The following is a 21,443-nucleotide window of genomic DNA, read 5'->3' as shown; positions in this document are numbered from 1 at the left end:
TAATTTAGGTTTTAAAATGAGAAATCTACAGTGAAATATTGTATTTAATAAAGTAACTTATAGTAAATATACCCTGCACCAGAATATGCACACTTCCCTGCTACCAAGTATGGTCTGGATATTCAGTATACAGTATTCAGTAACTGTATTCAGTGAGATTATAAAGTGTGCAGCCATCTTTCCGATTAGGCCAAGAGACATAAGGAGTCATCAGATTCAAAATATATATATATATATATATATATATAAAAAAAAAAAAAATTGGTCAGGGTGTTTTTTTTTAAATGTTTCAATGTTGTAAAAATTGTTCAATATCAGCTCAATATTCAATCTTTTTCAGTAACTAAAATAAAGCTGATATTTAAAAAAAGAAAGAAGCTTCAGAAAATCAGAAATGTTGGTTTTCCAACTAAGATTAAAAATTACTCTCATTCTAAAACTGAAATAAAAAAAGCTATATATCTAATAAGAAAAAAAACTGAACTATAAAAAACACTAAAATGAAAACCAAAACTATATAAAATTCTAAATATTAATAAATACTATAATACTAAAATAACTGCTGTATACCAACAGAAAGGTACTTTATCAGTAACTGAGGTTCTTTAACAAATTCCATTCTATTAAAGTACTACCATACTACCAGAATTTGAGGTATTATGAAAAATAATTGCCACTTGCTGAATTAAAGAGGCATTACACACATATACTCCGTTCAGCAAGCCAAAGCTAAATGCTATTGATTCAATATGGCCATTAAAGCTCAAAAGATACAGGGTGTTTTTTCAGAGTCTAAAGTCCAAATAGCTAAAATTTTCTTCAAACCGAATATGAAAATAGCTATGGTTTATATTAAACAACCAAACCATTTCACCTTTAAGAAACCAAATTACTAGTCAATATTCATGCTACAAAGCTATGTACACTAACCGATAAAATGCTGATTAAAAAAAAAAACACATTTCAAATGTTCACTTAAGACATGAATACATTCATGAGACATTTTAAGTGACAGCATTGTTGGAATCTGTATTGTGAAGATACAGTTATAGTGCAATTACAGTGCAAGGCATTGTGAACATACAGCAAAGGAGACATATAAACATTTCTACTGGCCATGAGATTTCAGGAGGCAATAGCTGCAAACTCTTGAGTGAGTGGATGCGTTATGCCACGTACCAATTGAGATCGACAAACTTGTCAATAATTACAGTACATATCTCATCCCTGTTCCCTCTAAATTCATATGAAGGCAGCAATCGGTCCCTTTCCTGTTTTAATTATATAATGATTCTCTTAGGTTGATATTCTCTTGCATATCAACCTCTGGAATCACTGGTTTCTCATAACAAAGAGTAACAATGCTTAAACTATCAGATACCTGCAGCAATAATACAGCAACTCTAAAAACTACTCCAGCATTGATTTTCCTAGATGTCAATAATGTGACAGGACACAAAGTCCCTGTCAAAACCTGATACAGCATTGACAGATTTTGTACCAGAAGAACGATGATGTCTGATGATCAGTTTTTTGGAAAGAGACGGCAAAAGCAGCTTTTGGTTGTTTAGCTGTTCTTTTAGCAAACAGTTGGCGCCCGTCCCATTGCTTGTTCAGGCTGTTGTTCTTTGAGTACAGTCGGTCCAGAGTTGGAGGCGTGGCTGGAAGGCCAGTGGTCCACAGAGGTGGAGGGGGTGAGGGCAGGAGGGAGGAGGCTGTCAAGCTCTTGTCTTTGTCCCGTCTCAAGCAACCACTCATGAAACTTCTGCTCCACTAAGGCCTGAAACTGCCGCCTCTGGACCCTTTAAAACAACAAAGACAATGCATCACTGATGCATCCAAATTTCTCAAAAGAAAAAAGCTTACTGCCCATGTGATTATTATGGAGATGCATTACAATTTTACATCAGATTTCATAATAATGCTAGACTTATATTAAACTAGATTTAATCTGTTTAAAAAGAAAATAAACATATCACAGATTTTTTTTTTAAAGCTACATAAGCCCAAACCCCAAATATATTAATATAGTGAATACATATTTTACATACAAATCAACAAAAAAGAAAATAAAAAATAAACTTTATATATATATATATATATATATATATAACAAAATTACAACAACAATAATATTTGTTACAATAAACCAAAATTACGTGGTTATGGAATGTAAAAAAAAAAAAAAAAACCAAAATTACTAAAATCAACAAAAAAAAAAAACTCAAATCAACAATAAAAGTGACTAGCACAATGCGACAACGCTAGAATTCATTAAAATCAACAAAACTGTTGAAAAATAAAAAATAAATTTATGCTAAAAATTTTATATTAATATAAAAAATTATTTAATTAAAACATTTTATAACACACTGAAATAATACAACAAGAAATGCACCAAAAACCCCAACAAAAGGTTATTTAATAAACTGAAATAACCTTTTGACAAGTAATGCACAAAAAAAAAAAACAGCAAACACAGCAACAATAATAAAACCTAGAACAATGTAAGAGATCTTTTGTTGATGCATCTAAATTGAAAAAAAGAAAAAAAAAATCATTATAATCAGCAGAGCTATTGGCTCCAAATTTTAATATATCACTAAACCTGTGCTTATGTTTACTTAACTAGGATTTGAACATGGCTAAAGACAATACTACAGCCTCGAAAGAAACAGAAAAGTGGGCTCACTTGTTTAGGTGTGCTTCCTTCACAGTCTTCTGCCAATCTTCTATCGTCTTCTCTCGGCTCTCCACGGCCTTCTGGTAGTCTGATGGCAGGCCCCAAGGGATCTCACAGTTATCCCCCTCCATTTGAAAGGGTATCACCAGCGGGTAAAACTCAGAGGGGGGCTGGATGCGGTAGCAGCCAGTGTCTGTAGCGGAAACCTCGGCTCCAAACAGCAGAGGTTGGTCCCATAAGTTTGGAACCACAGCTAGGCCCACGCTAGCCATGTGGTCCTCTAGAGTGGGATAATGTGTGTGGAAGGGGCCCAGTGTGAGAGACACATTCCCAGGAAGGAGAAGGGGTCGTGTAGGGGTGAGGGCATGGATTGTGCAATGAGAAGAGCCGCCTACGGTCAGACGGCCAGCCACACACACCACACGAACATTCTCACAGCTCTGAATGTGGACGCTGGTCGCCACCGGGCCGAGAACCACTGTACTGTTCCTGCATTTATCCAAGGTCACAGACCTGCAAGATAAGGACTTAGTTTTACATACTCCAAAAATGACTAAATAACATCAGACTATGACCAGCATTTCTTTAGACTTTCTTTTGACATGTAGTCCAAGAAAGGCAATGCTGTTATTATTATTAGGAATGGGATAAGATTATACTAATAGATTAGTTGATTAATGTGGTTAACTAGTGCACATTGATTCATTCATCTGATGCCTTATTCCATGTAAGCAACTAAGGCCAAAACTTTTCATGGAAAGAATAGGGTAAACAGTTTAAAAGTTCAAAGCTATGTAAATAAACTAATTAAGAAACATATCTGAAAGCAGTTGTGGGATACCGCAAATGGTCTTAAAATCACAGCAATGACAAATGTATCGCCCATGTGCTTTTTAAGAAGTTACCTTTCAATTTCACATCCAATTAATAGCCTTCGAGAAGAATTGAAGATAACTGAAGCAGATAACTCAGTTTTTAACCATTTTCAAAAATCATGTTTTTTCATTGTGCATTCCAATTAATCTCAATCAAACTGCAGTTGGGTTATTTTGATTAGGTTATCTGTTTTTGCAAATAAACTCTTCAATTAAACTTGGTAAAAAATAAATATATTCATCAAAAAATAAAAATCCACTCTAACATTAATACCACCTTTTATCTCTACAGACCTTCTGCACATTGCAGCTAATGTGTGCATGGAAAGATACTAACGCCAACAAGTAGTGCTAAAAAATAAATACAGTGGATACTCAAATGTAAACTACATATTAACTCTGAACTATATAATAATAATTATTATTATTATTATTATTATAAAAATAAAATATATAAACATATAATATAAAATAATATAGACAAACAGACCAAGAGAAAAAGTGTATTTGATACCCAATTAACAATAAAAGTGCATTTATTTTACTTTAATAAAGTGATTCCTCACCTCAGAGGAGAGAGAAGGTAGATGAAAGCCTCACTGCAGCGGTGGAGTTTGATGTTGGCATTATTCAGCTTTTCAGAGTCTTTGGCCAACGTCTGTTTGCAAACCTGCGACATGAGCAACAGTCGACTTCCTGGAGGAGCCATGTGGGCATTTCTGAATATTTTGGCTTTCTTTAGGGTGCCCTCTACTACAAAACAAAATATGAAGTGTTAGCGATACTATAATCTGGTTAACCATCAAACATTTTAAAGGGTTACTCCACCCCAAAATGAAAATTTTGTCATTAATCACTTACCCCCATGTCGTTCCAAACCCGTTAAAGCTTCATTCGTCTTCGGAACACAATTTAAGATATTTTGGATGAGAACCCGAAGGCTTGAGACTGTACCAAAGACTGCCAAGTAAATAACACTGTCAAGCTCCAGAAAAGTATGAAAGACGTCGTCAGAATACTCCATCTGCCATCAGTGGTTCAACCGTAACGTTATGAAGCGATGAGAATACTTTTTGTACAAGAAAACAAAAATAACAACACTATTAAACAAATGTAAACAGCGTTGTCTCTCCGCATCACTTTAGTGCCATTTTGGAGAATATCTGCTGAACGCAAATGGCATATGCTCATCTGTGTCAGTCGCAACACAAGGATACATTTTCTACATGTATTTACGCTTTGATTTGAATGAAAACAGTGCTTCCGTGCAGCATGGCTGACACAGAAGAGTGTACGCTGCTTGCGTTCAGAGAATATTCTCCAAAATGGCACTAAAGTGATGCGGAGAGACACAGAGGAGACAAATTATTGAATAAAGTCATTATTTTTGTTTTCTTCGCATACAAAAAGTGTACATCGCTTCATAACGTTACGGTTGAACCACTGATGGCAGACGGACTATTCTTACGATGCCTTTCATACTTTCCTGGACCTTGACACTGTTATTTACTTGGCAGTCTATGCGACAGTCTCAAGCCTCCCGGTTTTCATCCAAAATATCTTAAATTGTGTTCCGAAGACGAACAAAGCTTTTATGGGTTTGGAACGACATGGGGGTAAGTGATTAAAGACAACATTTTCATTTTGGGGTGGACTATCCTTTTAAGCTAGAAAAATTCAAACCATTGTATTAAAGATGATGGTTTTGGTAGTGTTATGCAAATGACATCTTTGTATATAAAAAGTTTGTTTCCACTCCGTACTCACACACAATTTAAATGAAACTGAACCTCAAATATTTCTAAAGAATGTTTGATTTGTGAAACTTTAAAAATCCCTGGAAAAAAATCACTTACAACTTTACTCCTTTGACAAGAACTTCCAGTTTACCTTGCAGTGCCCATGCCAGTTTCTTTCCCGACTCTGAGCAGGTGGAGATGCCGAAGGGATTGAGGCAAAGGGCCTGATGCAGAAACCCCTGGAACTGCTGCAGAGAGTAGGAGCGGCTGAGTTTGGAGAATCCTGCCTGGGACTGCAGTGGCGAGCGGCTGAGGAGCTTGTGGATTGGGTGCACGGTACGGCTATGGCTCACAGATCCTTCCAGCAACAAACTGAGGCTTTCCAGGGCCTCTGAAGTGACCTGGCTGTCACGCAGAACCTGTCCTGAACTGCTCAGCTGGCCTGGCTCCACTAGTAACTCCAAAAGCTCAGACAGGTGTGTCTGGATGAAGCTAAGATGAGCCTGGTCGTCCCAGTTCTGGTAAAACAGAAGGAATAAACAAACTACTATGCAAAAGTGTTCTCTCTACACTGTAATCGTTATACACCAAAAGAACAGATGCTTTCTTCCTACAGTATTCAGGCATAATGTAATGTATACCTGATTGTCTGAGTAACAAGTTAAAGTACATTCAGAGGACATATAAAATCTGATTATGTCTGAGGATTTCACCCCAAATTTAAAAAAATAAGAGCTTATATTTTGCATAAGGAAAATTAAACCCTTTTTAAAATATATTTTATTAATATTTAAATTATTTTACATTATTTTCAGGATACCAAATTTCAATTTCATTAATTAAATAACAAAAACGAACATATATATTTCTGTCATATTTAATTATTAACTATTTGTACATACACATAAAACTGTTCAAAAGATTTTTAATGTTTTTGTCTTTTATGCTCAACTAGGCTTTAAAGGAACAGCATTCATTTGAAATATAGAGATTTTTATAACAAAATTAAAAAGTCTTTACTGTCACTGTTGCTCAATTTAATTCATCCTTGCTAAATATATAAGTATTAATTTAAATATATAAAAAAATTCTAACTGACCCTAAACTATATAAAATATATAAAAATATGACTCATGTTTTCATAAAATTCCTCCACACACCTTATTCTGGGAGTTTATTTTGGTGTCTCTCTCAGAGGAGGAAGAGGGAGATCGTGATCTGGGACTTGGCCACTCTTCCCCAATCAGTGACGTGCGGAGAGAGATTCGGTTCAGTTGCTGGAGATACAGGAAGAGTAGAAATTGCAGAGTGTCCACTGACAGCTAAAAGAAGAGATAGAGAAAACGATTAGTACAGCAGAATGGCAATCATACTTTCTAACAGCACTACACCATTTTTCTCTTACCTTACAACGCTGCCTGTCGAGTTCCTTAGGAGTGTGGCATTGGGACAGAGCTTCTGCCCACTCTAATCTCTGCTCTGCAGAACGAGGCATCAACAGATCAAAAGTTTCAAAATACAGCCAGGCAAGCTCCTCTGCCAGCTGCAGTTTGCCACAAGCGATGTGTCGCCACATGTGCCAGCCAAGCCTGGGGAAGCAGCCGTCCCGTGTCCGAACATAACAAGCCATCTTGCGCAGATAATGCATGCTGAATTTGCTTGGGGGTGTGGCAGGAAGCACCCCGATCAGGAAGGGCTCCAGACGTGGCCATACACATGCTATGTATTTGTCCATTTCTACTGAAGAAAAAAAGATATGTTCAAACGACTGAGCTGAGTTAGGGAGAAAGTATCAGTTCACCAATAACATGCCGGTGTACGTCCATAAGTGATAATGCAATAACAAACTGCATTATATGTTACAGACAATAATAATATGAATGGTAAGAAATGGTAACAATAGAAATTCTGGACAGAGTTTCCAATACATCCGCCAATTCAATTATACAAACACAGAAAAGGAGGTTTTGCAAAATATTTATATTACTAATATCAATGATGTCAAACTTTCGATGTAAGCAAGATGTGGATCAGTCAGCCAACTTTAAGAGCAACACGTTTAGCAGCATCTTTTCCAAAACTAACGTCACACCAACACAGTGATAACGGACTCGCATCTTTTCTCCTTAACTTACCTGATCATTGAAAGTTTTAGGCCTTCAAAAGGTGGTCACCGTTGCTTCATGTGTCAATATATAATAAACATATACAACATATATAGATATATTTAAACTGAAATGCTTTCCGATGCTGTCCAGACTGATGCGCGCGCGACCCGATACCAAACGCGAAAGCGCGCTGCTGTGCCGCTCAAAACTTCATTATTTTTATCCTTTCATTCACTCCACCATTAATAGAGGACCACACAACCACCAAACCGTCACCTTAAAATAATAAACTAGTTCAAGCCTAATAAGCATGTAAGATCTCTAAAGAAATATTATCACTAAGAAAACAAACGATAAAACAGCACAACTATTCATGAGCGGTTGCCATGTCTGCGTCACAACGTGACGTAACATAGATGCAGTCAGACCTCATTTCAAAATAAAAGTCCTATATGTTGAATTGATCAATTGATTGATGTCTTGACAAAATGCATACATAAAACAGCATTTATTATTATAATTTTTTTTCTAGCGGGGATGACAGTCACGATGATCAAATTCTATTTGGTGTTATTTATAAATCTTGAACTATTCGTTCTGAACAAAGACAGCTTTCTGTTAGAAGCCTAGGTTAGAAGTGCTTCTCCCGATTTCAAAATAAAAGTTAATCAATTTAGTCTTATATGAAATTTATTTGTGTTATTTGTGTTTTGGTAAATATAACCCAGTTTTAATTCTATTTTCAAAAAAAAAAAAATTATATTCTTTCAAATAAACTATACACAGACCTAAATAAGAGCTATATAAGACAGTAGTGTGTGAAATTTTAAGCTTAGTCCTCCCAAAAGAGAAATAATATCAACCTTATATTAAAACTGCCCATATATTACTATTTATACACAAATTAGTAATGAAAAAAATATATATATTTTTCTCCAAATACTTTGACTTGTATGGCTCACTGCGCGTGCGCGGATGTGCAGGAAGTGCTCGCAGACCGATAACCAGCTGATAGATAGACAACCGCACAGCCACCGCCAAAAGAGCCGCTACAGGCGACAACAGGTAAATATCGCTAATGCTGGTAGTTTTATGTGACTCTGTGTATGTAAAAGAGGTGTGATTATTTTAGAAATTGGTGTTGATGGCATCGCTCGGCCCGCTTCGCCTGGATCGAGACGAGTCACGTTAATGGTCAGAGTCTATGCTGCGGATCTAATGCATCATATCAGATACATTCACCTGACTGTCAGAGTTATGGATTACAGCACACACACACACACACACACACACACACACACACACACACACACACACACACACACACACACACACACACACACCGGATTATTACAGTTATGCATTAGTTCAGTAGACATATACTTGATTATTAGAGTTATTTATCAGATTAGTCAACATAGCATTCTCCTGATTATCAGATTTATTCATCAGGACCAAAAGACATGCACCTAATTACTCGATTTTTTTATTCAGAATAGTAGACATACACCTGATGATTGGAGTTATTATTCAGATCAATATATTTTCGCCTGATTTTTAGAGTGATTAATCAAATCGATAAAAATACGCCTGATTCTTAAAAGTTGTTAATCAGACCGAATGGACATATAGTTGATTATAAGAGAGATAAATCACATCAGTAGAGGTATGCTTGATTAATAAAGTTTTTAATCAGATTAATAAACAGAAACCGGATTATTGGAGTAATTGTTATATAGGTTAAACAGATCAATAGACATGCACCTGATTATTAGACTTACACGTATTTGTTGAACTTGTTCATTAAATTACATGCAGTATACAGATGATATACTGGTAAAAATTCTGGATTAAATATGTTGTGTAAAACTGGTCTAATAGACAGATTATGAATATATTCTAGATGAAATGCAACATTCAAATGGACAAATGTTGCATCATGCAGTGTTCACCCTATAATGATAAAATGTGAGTGCAAATCTTAATGTTACAATGTAAATGTCAAGTAATATGTGTTAATGCAATTCATTACAACAACATTGTCAACATAACTGTACAGATACAGTCAGGTCAACAAAGTTGTTACATATAAAGTGCACATTGTTATTTTACTAACACTTTAGTTGATGCCTTTATATTGCTGTATGAGATAGCCAGCCGACATCGACCTACTTAAAAGGTTAAGCTATAAATATTTGCAAACCAATGCAAACTCAGAGCAGAACAGCACACAACGGAAAAACCACAAAGAGGTGACAGTTTCACAAACCTGGTGGTTTTCCACCTGCAAAACATCTAGTTTATTGATCATTGTTTATGTCCACATCCATTACAGGAGGAATTTGCAACAATAAAATTAATTATTTTGGAGAAATTGTGGATTTGGAATGTGTGAGGGAGCTGTACTTTCAGTAAACAGATATTTTCACTGAGATGCTGAGATAAGAGTTTTTTTTTTTTATGCTATTCCCAATAAATCAATCTTGAAGTTCGCTTGAGGTTAGATACATGCCACCTTGTTTTCTTGAAACATTTTTAAGCTGTTGAACCAGACACACAGATTTAAAGTTCATGAGGATGTTTAGCAATGCGGTCTTACCTAAGAAACGTTGTGTTGCTTTACTCATCAGCTTCCCTATTTCTGATGAGAACCGATTCACTACAGAGAGCGTCTGTGGTTCTGACTGCTGACTTGAAAGTTATAATTTGGCTTTGTATGGAAGGAAAAACTGAAGTCAACTGTATTCTCACTTCTGTCCTCCAATTTTGCTTGTTATTTGATTTATTTTGCTATAGCCAAAATAATTACCCAGAAATGAAAATTTTGGCATAATTTACTAACCCTCATGACTAGCTGTCTTCTGTGGAACATAACAGAAGATATATATAAAATGTCTCTGTATGTTTTGAATTACTTGTAATGGCAAAAACAGTAATTTTCAGTAAGTTAACTCTCCTTTACCAGAATTTTTTAGTTGTAAGTTACTTCCTCTTCCTTTACCCGTTTCACTTACATTATACTCTTATTGTTGTTGATTTTTTAGCATCACAGTCTGACAGCTATCCACACAACTTTAAAAGAAGTCTCCAGTACTAAAAAAAAAAAAAAAAAAACTTGAGTTGCTGCTTTTAGAGACGCTGTCAGGGAGGACGGCCACCCTTCCTACATCATGAACACTCGCGGGACCGGCAGGGCCAATGGAAGCCTACCGCAGACCAAGATCTGCCAGTTCAAATTGGTGCTGCTGGGAGACATGGCTGTCGGCAAGTCCAGCCTGGTGCTGCGCTTTGTTAAGGGCCAGTTTGATGAGTTTCAGGAGACCACCATTGGAGGTGAGGCATAGGTGATGGATTTGAATTGAGTTCATAAAGATGGGTAATGGGTATTAATATTTAGGTAGATTTTGGTTGTTTTTTTGCATTTACATTCCTACATACAGTACCGTTCTAAAGTTTGAGGTCAGTAAGATTTAGTTTTGGAAATAAATGAATACTTTTATTCAGCATAGATGCATAAATGCTGTTCTTTTGTACTTTCTATCATCAAAGAATCCTTAAAAATGTATCTCCAGAATTGATGATGATAAATGTTTCTTGAGTTCTGAAAGATCATGATAGAACACATTGTCATAATATTTCACAATACTACTGTTTTTGCTTTTATTTTTTATTTTTTGTGCAAATAAATGCAGCCTTGGTAAGTAAAAGAGATTTATTTAAAAAATATATATATATTACAAATATTACTGACCCCAAAGTTTTGAATGGTATTGTACATCATTTGCTAGATTCTTTTATCATGCACAACCAATTGTGCCACAGGAACACTGGTTTGAAAAAATAAAAATAAAAATCTCATCGGGTGTGATCAATACAGTTAGCAGTGCTGAGAACACACTTGTGGGTTCTTTATAGATATCTATAACCTTGATTAACTGATCTTATACTTAGTCATAGCAGTAAATGTCATCACGTGTGAGTATGATGACAAACCAGGTTCATTATCTCTGAGTATAATCCTCACAGTAGTATTTGCAAACATTTTTATAGAGTTTGGCTCCCATAAATTAGAATGGATTTACTGCAACACTAATATCAGACTGGAGTTCTTGCTAAAGCAATAAAGCACTTGTGATCATGAATTGCAGTGATTTTACCATGGTTAAGGGGTATTTTTAGGCATGAACCAAAGGTAAAGTCACATTAAAACAGCCTTGAGTGGCTTATTGCTTTAATAAAACTGCAGCAACAGCAGTATGATAGCAGTATGATAAAAAAAAAAAACAGATGTTCAATGATTAAGTAATTCCAATAAATTACACTTATTTAAAAATAACATTCATAATAGAAATCAGAATAAATAATTCTACTGCCAAGTAAATTGTTCATTAGCTTAAATATGTTGTTTACACTTGCTTTAGCCTTGCTGCATTTATATATCAATATCAAGACACATCATATTATTAATCTTTGAAACCTTTTTGTCTGTTGTCCACCATCAGCTGCGTTCTTGGCACAGTCTGTCTGTTTGGATGACACTACAGTGAAGTTTGAGATTTGGGACACAGCTGGACAGGAGCGCTACCACAGCTTGGCCCCCATGTACTACCGTGGAGCCCAGGCAGCTATTGTAGTTTTTGACATCACCAAAGCTGTAAGTTTACAATGGTACACTCTTCATTCAAAGGATACAAAGTTTTATTTGGTAAAGTAGTAGATTTGTTGCTTAGTCTTTAGCCATGTGTTTATAGGAAACATTTGAGCGAGCGAAGGCTTGGGTGAAAGAGCTGCAGCGGCAGGCCAGTCCCAACATCGTCATCGCTCTCGCAGGAAACAAGTCTGACCTGGCTGACAAGAGACTCGTGGAGTATGAGGTTATATCCGTTTTTTATTATATATCAAGACATGAGAGGTGTTAGGTTCTTAAAGGGACAAAAATAATCACATTGTGGTTTGATTTATAAATACCCCTGAGATTGTTGGGTGTGTAGTGTGGTTCTGTTTTTATTTCAACGCACACAGAACAGAATAAAAAGTTTCCGTGTCAATGGAGTACCATTTTGTGGTCGGTAAGAATTTTAATTGTTTTGAAAAAAAAAAACTTTCACGCACATGAAGACAGCATTTATTAATTAAATACCGTTAAACAGTAATATTGTAAAATATTATAGGCTACTATTTAAAATAACTGTTTTCTATTTTAATATATTTTATAATGTAATTTATAATGTAATGTTCCTTCAGAAATCATTCTAATATTCCGATTTAATGTGCAGGAAATTGCTTATATAAGTTCTTATTATTATCAATGTTTTGTGAGAACCTTGAAAATTTATTTAGGATTTTTTGTTGAATAGAAAGTTCTAAAAGAACAGCATTTATGTGAAATTGAAATCCTTTGTAACATCACAAATGTCTTTACTGTCACTTTTGAACAATGTAAAGCATCTTTGCTGAATAAAAGCATATTTGTGTGTGTGTGTGTGTGTGTGTTACTACATACTGTGTGTGTGTGTGTGTGTGTGTGTGTGTGTGTGTGTGTGTGTGTGTGTGGTATATATATATATATATATATATATATATATATATATATATATATATATATATATATATATTAGTTGTGTTAATGGTGGTACATTTTATATTATAATTATTATAATATATTTCAGCCCAAACTGTTGACTATTTCTCTGATGTCTTGTATGCAGTAACCAAGACATTAATTTTATATTTATGTACAGGAAGCCCAGACATATGCAGAAGACACAGGCTTGCTTTTCATGGAAACCTCTGCCAAGACTGCAATGAATGTAAACGAGTTGTTCCTGGCCATTGGTGAGTGTTAAAGCCGTCTTCTTACTAGTGTACTAGGTTATTGGTACTACAGTGAAGCTATATTATCTACAACTGTCATCATTGTGACAGACCTTGATTTATTTAATTTTTTTGTATAAAGTAATTTAATTAAAAAAATTAAAGTTTTATTAAGTAATAAGAATAGTTACTATTGTATTTTAAGCAAAACTATGATTATATGGGTAAGTGCTTGTAAGGGGCTACAAACTATTGTTAGTATTTTGTTTACAGGTAGAATGAAAAAATCACATGGCATACTGTCCCAGTACCAGATTTTCCAGAATGTTAGTTATTTCTTAATAATGTTGCATTATTCTGTATCAGTGAAGGTGTGATGAAACAATGTAGTGAGATCTGATCTTTTCAGTTGTGACGTACATCCGAGTGAAACAGACTATCCAAAAAATTGTTTCTTTCAGTCGGTTGTTGATTAGATGGAGGCAGACGTGAACACAACCTTTTTAAAGGAATTTAAAGGGTTTAAAGGAATGATTGAAGATGTTTGGCATATGTCACTAAAGAGAATTCCGTTTTACTGGCTTATTAAATTTTTGACATTTTGATTAAAAATTAAAAGTGAAAAAAAAAATTGCATGGATGAACTATTCACAATAAAATTAATAACGTTATTTAAGAAATAGAGTGAATTTCATTTCATGCCAAATTTAAACAAAAGTTTAACATTAATGACATATAAATGAACAGTGTTCAGACTCTTGGTTTTTCATTCAACACTTTTATTTTTATTTATCAATAGCAAAAAAGATGCCAAAAACAGACACCCAAAACCCCACGCATGCTGCCCGACACAGGGGGGTAAACCTGCAGGACCCAGGTGCACAGTCCACTCGAAGCTGCTGTGGGAACTAAAGGCCTGTCAACACTCCATCACGGGAGACCACAGACACCTTCTCCTTCCCAAAATCCCACCCTTCACCCTTTCACCTCCTAAGACGGATACAGAAAGAAATAGAAAGAGAGAGGAATGACAGAAAGAGATTGAGGGAGAATCCCTCAGTGATGCCATAAAGAGATTTTTCAAGGAGACTTCTGATGGACAGGGCAGAAAGCGAACGGACGATGGACTCTGTCATATCTGGCAGTAAATATGGATTCTGTATTATTTTTAAGTCAACAATAATTTCAGCCTGTGTTCATTTTCAGTATGCAAGCACCAGGGTGTCACCCAAAGAGATAAGAGATACAGGAACACAGAAGAATTATTTCATCGACAAATCCCGTTCTCAGTCCTGGAATGAACCGAGATGGTCCATAATGCCCCCTTAAAACACCTAGAAGTCTTCAAGCATCCATATGTTACCCGTAAGAGTATCCATATGCTCTGGGCTCTCCCATTCTGATCCCAACTCTAACACTGGAAGGACGTCAGCACCTTACCCTAAACTAACCCTTGCAATTGTTCAACCATGAACCACATCTACTAAAAAGAAACACTGAAGCAGACGTTTTTCTTTCACCCTGACCTTGTTTTTTCAGCCTCCAGCTTTATTTATTACCTTCGTTTGAACTGGTCTCCCGTACGTAACTCGTCATTCATCTTATACCCAAAAAGTATTGAAGAACATCACTGTTGTCTTCCCTATCCCATTTCCTTCTCCTGACCACATTGACCTTGAAGTTCAGTGTTGAAGTTAACAACAGCAAGCTCTACGATGCCTTCTCTACGTTCTGGTCGCTTTGTGTAAACTACTGTTTGAGAAACAATCGACAAATCATTTACAGCATACTGACAGCAACAGGTGACTGATCGTAAACCATTTCGCTTTACAAGTAATCGCAGAATAACGCACATTGATTCATCTGGAAAAGGAAGTCATGCAATACCAGGCCAATGTCTCAGTATGTGTTATTAAAAAGCAACAAAAATATTCAAGCACGCATAAATCAACAACGTGAATGATTTAGCAACCAGTGTTGTGCGATACGTCGGGACAGCAAATCGCAGCAAGGGAATTTTTGGCCTGCAAAGCCCCTGAAAAAGTGGAAAAAAACAGAAGTGCCTACTCCGTTTTTTCCGTGTTCTTTGTTTTGGGCTTGTTTGAGGTCGTCAGACCACCGAAAAGTAGCGTTTTCGAGATGTTGGCCCGAAGTGTACAGGCAATAACCTGTAAGAACAATTAGTTGAGCGTGTTAGTAACAGTTTTGTTTTATGGATGCTTTTTGTTGATGTGTATAAAAATGAGTTTTATTTAAAATTGATTTTAGTCAGTAATTTAATGGGTTACCAATACATTTTTATGATCATTTAGGGAATGAATTGGGTATCATGATAAGGTGTCAGACAGCTAGAAGTCATTTGTCATGTGTCTTCAGGTCCACTTTTTTTTGTGGAATAGATCAGATCTCCTGTTAACACCTCTGTGAACTGAAATGTTAAATAAAGCTGTGCTGTTCTGCTACGAATGAAATGTGGCTTTAGTTTCTGTGGCTTTTTGACTAGCCTTGATCTAAACCTCAGCTAGCTGTCATTAATGAGGAAATAGTATTCAACAGTTTGTCCAGCTGCACCCATGCAACCTGTCACTGTAATATTTACCCTTAAAGCATCTAATCTAAATGCCACTAGCAGCATCCAATGATATCGCAAACATAATGACCAAACAGGTTTCTCAAATGCTCCTGGTGCTAAATGCGAATAGATAGGGAAATTTAATCTCTAATATATTAGAGTGCTGCAGGAAAACCCCCGAAATGAGTGGGCATTTTTGCACTTCCTAATCCATTGTTCAGATGTTAATGTGTTTTAGTTAAATGCCTTAAATAAAGTTTGTGGTTAACACAAGCGCAAGATATTTTCACATTTTATTCAATGACATAAAATACATCAGTAATATCCTACACATGATTTCTTAATGTCTTGAAACAAGAAAACTTTGTATACTCACTACTCAAACACAAATGTATGTAGATAAAGATTTAATTTTTAGTCAGTTTATTGCCTAACATTAGCTTTTTACTTCTAGGAATTGCATTTATGCTTCAAAATTCATATAGATATGTGGTGTCATCACAAACGAATAACGTATTTTACAAATGAAGATTATCTTTATGAATGTCTAAGTATAAACTTTTGTTGGTCACAGAGCTCATTTTCTGTAATTGTTTAAACCACAATGGCAAAGATATTTGCTTTTTGACAAAATTATCCAGCAGGATGCTAACATCTCAGCGACACCAGTTAACGAAAAGGGAAAGTTGCTGTAGGCATAGAGCTAGTTATTGCCTTTTTATGAAAGACTGAGATGGAATATACAAAAAAAGACATCAGGATCATATATTATTTAGACTTGATGTATTTACAATAGAATGGTAAAGCAAAGTCAATCGCCACAAAGCTAATAATATAACAGTCCAGACAGAGTAAACTAATGAGTGTGATGTGATATATTTGACTGAAAAATAGAAAGAAACAGATCATTAAAACTCATCACAAAGGAAAATAAATGACAAATGCAAGATAAAAATTCATGGTTGTGGTGTTACTTTATACACATGAAAATGCCCCAAAAATTTACACGTTTTAAAACAGTTTTTCTTTAATTCCTCACACTTTAAAAAAAAAAAAAAAAAAATATATATATATATATATATATATATATATATATATATATATATTGTTCTTTAAAAACAATATTTAAGCAGATTAAATCCGTATAATAACCCATTCAACTCTTCAGACTCAAACTATCTGGCATATCATACTTTGTAGTAATGTGCTGATCAAAATCTATAATTGCATTTATCTAGTCCTCACTCTCTTCATTTTCTACTGCTGTGTAGATACTCTGGTTTCTCCGTTTGATTTGAGGTGTGCTGCCTGTGTGACTTGCTGACCCCAGTGTCGTCTCCCCGCTGGTGCGCTTGGGGACCCTGGCTGGTGTAAGGCCCCCCTCCTCTTCTGAGCTGCCCTGAGAGAGGGATGCTAAAGGAGGGGGAAGAGAAAGTGGCCGCAAGGAGCGTAGTGGGGCCTCTGATTCTGGTGCTGAACACGTGGACGGTAAGATCAGTCTATTGGCCATCTCTCGCTGGGGACTGCTGTCTCTATCGCTGTCCTGGCTTCCTACCTGCCCTTCTGGAACCACAGCGTCTGTCCCTTTCCCCTCGGTACATTCTACTTCCTCATCCTCTTCCTCCACCCATTCGTCCTCAATGGTGATTTCATCAGGATTATAGGAGCTGGAGAGGCCGGAGGTGTCAGTGGGGTACTCACTGGGTTCATCTACGCTTCCTGTGCTGTCCTCGTCCTCCTCTTCTCCAGTCGCACCTGTGGCGCACTCTTCTCCATAAGCCTGCCCAGCCAGGATGTAGATGTCTGTCAGGCCGAGGGTGGCACACAGCTCTGTGGTTTGGGGGTTGGTGGAGTAGACCGGGTGGGCATTGGGTTGAGGGCAGCTGGGGTCATAAGCGGGCACTGTCAGACTGAAATTTTCAGGGATGCAAAGGTCACCGCTCAAATCACTCACGACCTCCATCATAGCTTCATCTGATGCACTGAAATCCCACCTGAAAGAAGAAGAGGAACAGGATGTCTTAATACTTACAAATTAATTTGTGTGCAAGATATTGGCTACGTTTGTGTGTACAATTTTCTGATTAATAGTAGAATTTGAAGCCAATTTCTCAATTTATTTTTTCCATAATAATTCTGATATTACATAACACTACTGTTCAAAAGTTTGGAGTCAGCATAATTTTAAGGAAAAAACTGTATTCAGCAACATGCATTTAGTTGATCAAAATTGGCAGTGAAGACATTTATAATGTCATGAAATACTTATATTTCAAATCACTGCTGTTCATTTGAATTTTCTATTCAGCAAAGAAAAATAGCCTAATGTGATGGTTTCCTCAAAAACATTAAGCAACCCAACCGTTTCCAACACTGATAAGAAGAAGAAATGTTTCTTGAGCAACAAATCAGCATATTACAATGATTTCTTAAGGATCACGTGACACTGAAGATTGCTGCTGAAATTCAGCTTGGACAGGAAAAAATGACATTACATACAAATATTTTGAAATAGATAACAGTTATTTTTAAACTGTAAAAATATTTGTCAATTTTGTAGTTTTACTGTATTTGTGATCAAACAAAATAAGTCTTGCTGAACATAAGAGACTTTTATCAAAAACTGTGTCTTGTAAACACCTTTTTGAAAATATCCAATTACACATTCAAAGAACAGTAATTATGAACAGTGACAATGAGAATTATGAGGGACACAGGCAGCTATGAGAATTCAACCAATCAAAGAGCATCTCCAAAAATCCCACAGGATAATAGCAGGAACAGAACTTATTGGGAATATGCTGATTACTGAAAACGGCCAATACACGAAGGCTTAAAGGGATAGTTCACCCAAAAATGATGATTCTGTTATTAATTACTCACCCTTATATCGTTCCAAGCAAGCAAACCTTTGTTCATCTTCGGAACACAAATTAAGATATTTTTTGATGAAATCTGACAGATTTCTGAACCAACAGTCTGTTGTCATTAACAAGAGTACCGTGTGGGCAGACTGAGCCGGAAAAGAAAGAATCGTTGAACAAAGTCGTCATTTTCGTTTTTTTTGCACACGAAAAGTATTCTTATAGGTTCATAAAATTATTGTTGAACCACTGATGTCACATGGACTATTTTATCGATGTCCTTACTACCTTTCTGGGCCTTGAATGTGGTAGTTCCCTTGCTATCTATGGAGGGTCAGAAAGCTCTTGGATTTCATCAGAAAAATCTTAATTAGTGTTCCGTCTTACAGGTTTGGAACGACATGAGGGCGAGCAATTAATGACAGAATTTTCATTTTTGGGTGAACTATCCCTTTAAGAAGTAATCGTAAAATGATGTGCATGAAAATGTAGTCATTGTAACATAGTCTGTACCGGGTATATAGTCCATTGTCTTGTGGGGGGTTCCAGAAATTGCAGGAAGGCTTCTGAAGGCTGTCTGTCGCTTTCAAGATGGCCAGCCATTCTGGATCATACTCAAGGTGCTCAGAGGAGCCCGGTCGGTCCGCTACCTCCACAATCTGCAAAATCAAAACATTGAGTCACTCACAAAGACCAGATCTACTACTTGGGTCTTACAATATTTGAACAAAGTGGATACTACTGGAAAAGCCTGAAACATGTTTTGTTGATGGAAAAGCAGAATAATTACCTGAAGAAAGTCTCTATGTGGAAGACACTTGTCAAGTGAGAGAAACTTGGTGATCTTTGGGGCAGCATTATTCTTAGCCTGTTATGATAAATAGCCTGTTGTGATTTACTTTATAATGAATAATAAACTCTGGAGATTTTGATGATATATAGGTTTATCTCTCTCTATTTTTATATATACACACAAAGACCCACCTCGTGTTGCATCAGTGCAGCAAACTTCACGTGCAGGTGAGCTGAAAACCAGTATGTGGGCTGCAGGTGGTCCAGAAGCTCTGCAGCAGCAGGGCTGCCCAAGGTACCGCACTCTACTTCCTGTCTGAGGAACTTCTTCTGGCGGAGAAGCTGGTTTGTGTTGCCGTAGTGATAAATGCCTCGTGGCCAATCGTGGGTCATAAAGATGTCTATGGGCATCTTGATCTGGAGGAGTTAGGTTCGATATTATACATGGATAGCAAAATATTATTTCCATCTTTTTATGAATCTGACTTTATATTTTGATCCCTTTTTTTTCTATTGATGCATTTAAAATAGATTTTTTAAAATATAAAATTACTGTCTGGAATTAAGGATGTCACTTAAAGATTAACCTGTTTAAGTTTGAAGACATCAATGTTCCTTATGTGGTACACGCTGCGCAAAGAATCAGGGCCGTATGGTGGGTACTCAAAGTGTCCTGAAATTGCATAAATTCAGAAATGTCATTTTTGGGTCTTATGACAACCGATTTGAAATTGTTAAAACTCACCTTTCTTGTAATCATGGGATTTAAATATTCCTGAAAGACCGCCAATCCGTACACCTTTAAAGCGAACAATGCCAGCATAACCTGAGGAATGAGGAACATCACATCCATCGAGAACTGCTATTTAAGTAAAGTGCTTTTAAGAAAACCATTAAAGTCTGAGCATACAACATTAAAACACAAATGTAGTACTACACTTATTAATCTTACCACATATTAAAGTAATAAAGTTTGCATTTGTGAGTATGAGCCAAAGATCTCACCCAGGTAATAGATGTTGGGGGCCACCCAGCCTCCATACGGAAGCTCCTGCAGATGGTTTGAGGCCTCATGGTTTCCGCCAATGAAAATCGTCAGGACAGGAGCCTTTTTCTCTCCAGAGTAGTACTTGGAAAAAACGAAGGATAAGACATGAGAAACGATGGTCGACCAAAACCAACGTAATGTTTACGTAACATTCACTCAAAAATATTTGAAAAACGAAATGTGCTGACTTTAAATAATCCACAAACAAACAGAGTATATTCCGTCTCTGTAGTACAGTAAATTACTCTCATTGTTTAATGAAACATCTAAGTTATCTACTGAATAATACCAGGTGTTTCCTTACTTGTAGAAAGTTTGCATGTGTCTGTACTTGGCAGGCACCGCCATGCACTTCATGTCTCCTTCATTCCTGACAGCCTGGAAGTCTCCGCAGCACAGCAGCAGATCCACCTTCACACCTTCTTTATTCTCCAGGTAACTGATGCTCTCGTAGATCTTATCCAGCTCTCCATGACAACAGCCTTCTACTGCCACCTTCATCCTTAGATCTCTGATCCACAGCCTTACGCTCAAAGACGACCAATCGCGTTACCCATGGCACAGATCATCAACCTATTTGACATAATTCTGCCAGCAGCCGCTTTTGCCTCCATGAACTCACATGCTACTCTGCACATGCGCAGAACAGTCATGTGACCAGCGCATTAAATGCATTTTTATTCTTCATCCACACTTTCCTTCATTTACATATATATAATTTATATTTCCTTCATATTCATACCAGTACATTTTTGCTGTTGTTGTAATTAATTTTGAAAATAACGAAGAAGAAGCAAATAACTCTGAATTTGAAACTGAAATACCAGTGTGGAAAGTGCAGCCAGTTTGCGATACGCGTTGTCACGTGGCGCATGTTACTTTTCTCAGCGCTATTCGGGGAGGACCAATCGAATCACTTATGATTAATAAACAAACAATTCCTTCAAT

General features: G+C 36.4%; 3 protein-coding genes across 5 annotated transcripts; 1 reads left to right on the top strand and 2 right to left on the bottom strand.

Annotated features, from left to right (window-relative positions):
* Positions 1–1,002: 1,002 nt before the first annotated feature.
* Positions 1,003–7,826, bottom strand: tbccd1 (TBCC domain containing 1). Of its 2 annotated transcripts, none has more exons than XM_042731143.1 (7): positions 7,433–7,826; positions 6,703–7,037; positions 6,458–6,619; positions 5,449–5,815; positions 4,125–4,311; positions 2,693–3,196; positions 1,003–1,802 (listed from the first exon to the last, which is right to left on the bottom strand). In XM_042731143.1, the coding sequence occupies exons 2-7, from the start codon at positions 7,030–7,032 to the stop codon at positions 1,580–1,582; spliced, it is 1,773 nt and encodes a 590-aa protein (XP_042587077.1). In that variant the 5' UTR covers positions 7,033–7,037; positions 7,433–7,826; the 3' UTR covers positions 1,003–1,579. The 2 variants fall into 2 exon arrangements, with proteins under 2 accessions (XP_042587077.1, XP_042587078.1); XM_042731144.1 differs by having other exon boundaries at positions 6,703–7,034.
* Positions 7,827–8,361: 535 nt separating this feature from the next.
* Positions 8,362–15,690, top strand: rab5b (RAB5B, member RAS oncogene family). 2 transcript variants are annotated; one of them, XM_042731141.1, is made up of 6 exons: positions 8,362–8,470; positions 10,450–10,738; positions 11,908–12,059; positions 12,157–12,279; positions 13,147–13,240; positions 14,019–15,690. In XM_042731141.1, the coding sequence occupies exons 2-6, from the start codon at positions 10,576–10,578 to the stop codon at positions 14,129–14,131; spliced, it is 645 nt and encodes a 214-aa protein (XP_042587075.1). In that variant the 5' UTR covers positions 8,362–8,470; positions 10,450–10,575; the 3' UTR covers positions 14,132–15,690. The 2 variants fall into 2 exon arrangements, with proteins under 2 accessions (XP_042587075.1, XP_042587076.1); XM_042731142.1 differs by lacking the exon at positions 8,362–8,470 and adding an exon at positions 8,579–8,599.
* A 1,198-nt stretch (positions 15,691–16,888) lies between these two features.
* On the bottom strand, positions 16,889–21,142 carry dbr1 (debranching RNA lariats 1). The gene is made up of 8 exons (XM_019082395.2): positions 20,800–21,142; positions 20,453–20,577; positions 20,193–20,273; positions 20,035–20,120; positions 19,640–19,864; positions 19,446–19,523; positions 19,169–19,314; positions 16,889–17,785 (listed from the first exon to the last, which is right to left on the bottom strand). Exons 1-8 carry the CDS (start codon positions 20,994–20,996, stop codon positions 17,026–17,028), a joined length of 1,698 nt encoding a protein of 565 aa, XP_018937940.1. The 5' UTR covers positions 20,997–21,142; the 3' UTR covers positions 16,889–17,025.
* Between the last annotated feature and the right edge of the window lie 301 nt (positions 21,143–21,443).

The sequence above is a fragment of the Cyprinus carpio genome, chromosome B9, assembly GCF_018340385.1.
Source record: "Cyprinus carpio isolate SPL01 chromosome B9, ASM1834038v1, whole genome shotgun sequence".
NCBI lineage: Eukaryota > Metazoa > Chordata > Actinopteri > Cypriniformes > Cyprinidae > Cyprinus > Cyprinus carpio.
This window is presented reverse-complemented; position numbering and strand designations above follow the sequence as displayed.

Excerpts from the sequence above, each read along its gene's own strand:
- tbccd1 (XM_042731143.1), bottom strand. The coding sequence starts at position 7,032 with ATGGACAAATACATAGCATGTGTATGGCCACGTCTGGAGCCCTTCCTG. Across the intron at positions 5,816-6,457 it reads AAATAAACTCCCAGAATAAG|AACTGGGACGACCAGGCTCA; the intron begins GTGTGTGGAGGA and ends CTGTTTTACCAG. Across the intron at positions 3,197-4,124 it reads TACCTTCTCTCTCCTCTGAG|GTCTGTGACCTTGGATAAAT; the intron begins GTGAGGAATCAC and ends CTTATCTTGCAG.
- rab5b (XM_042731141.1), top strand. The coding sequence starts at position 10,576 with ATGAACACTCGCGGGACCGGCAGGGCCAATGGAAGCCTACCGCAGACC. Across the intron at positions 12,060-12,156 it reads TTTTTGACATCACCAAAGCT|GAAACATTTGAGCGAGCGAA; the intron begins GTAAGTTTACAA and ends ATGTGTTTATAG. Across the intron at positions 13,241-14,018 it reads CGAGTTGTTCCTGGCCATTG|CAAAAAAGATGCCAAAAACA; the intron begins GTGAGTGTTAAA and ends ATTTATCAATAG.
- dbr1 (XM_019082395.2), bottom strand. The coding sequence starts at position 20,996 with ATGAAGGTGGCAGTAGAAGGCTGTTGTCATGGAGAGCTGGATAAGATC. Across the intron at positions 19,524-19,639 it reads CTGCACTGATGCAACACGAG|GCTAAGAATAATGCTGCCCC; the intron begins GTGGGTCTTTGT and ends TTATCATAACAG. Across the intron at positions 17,786-19,168 it reads GACAATGGACTATATACCCG|GTGGGATTTCAGTGCATCAG; the intron begins GTACAGACTATG and ends TTCTTCTTTCAG.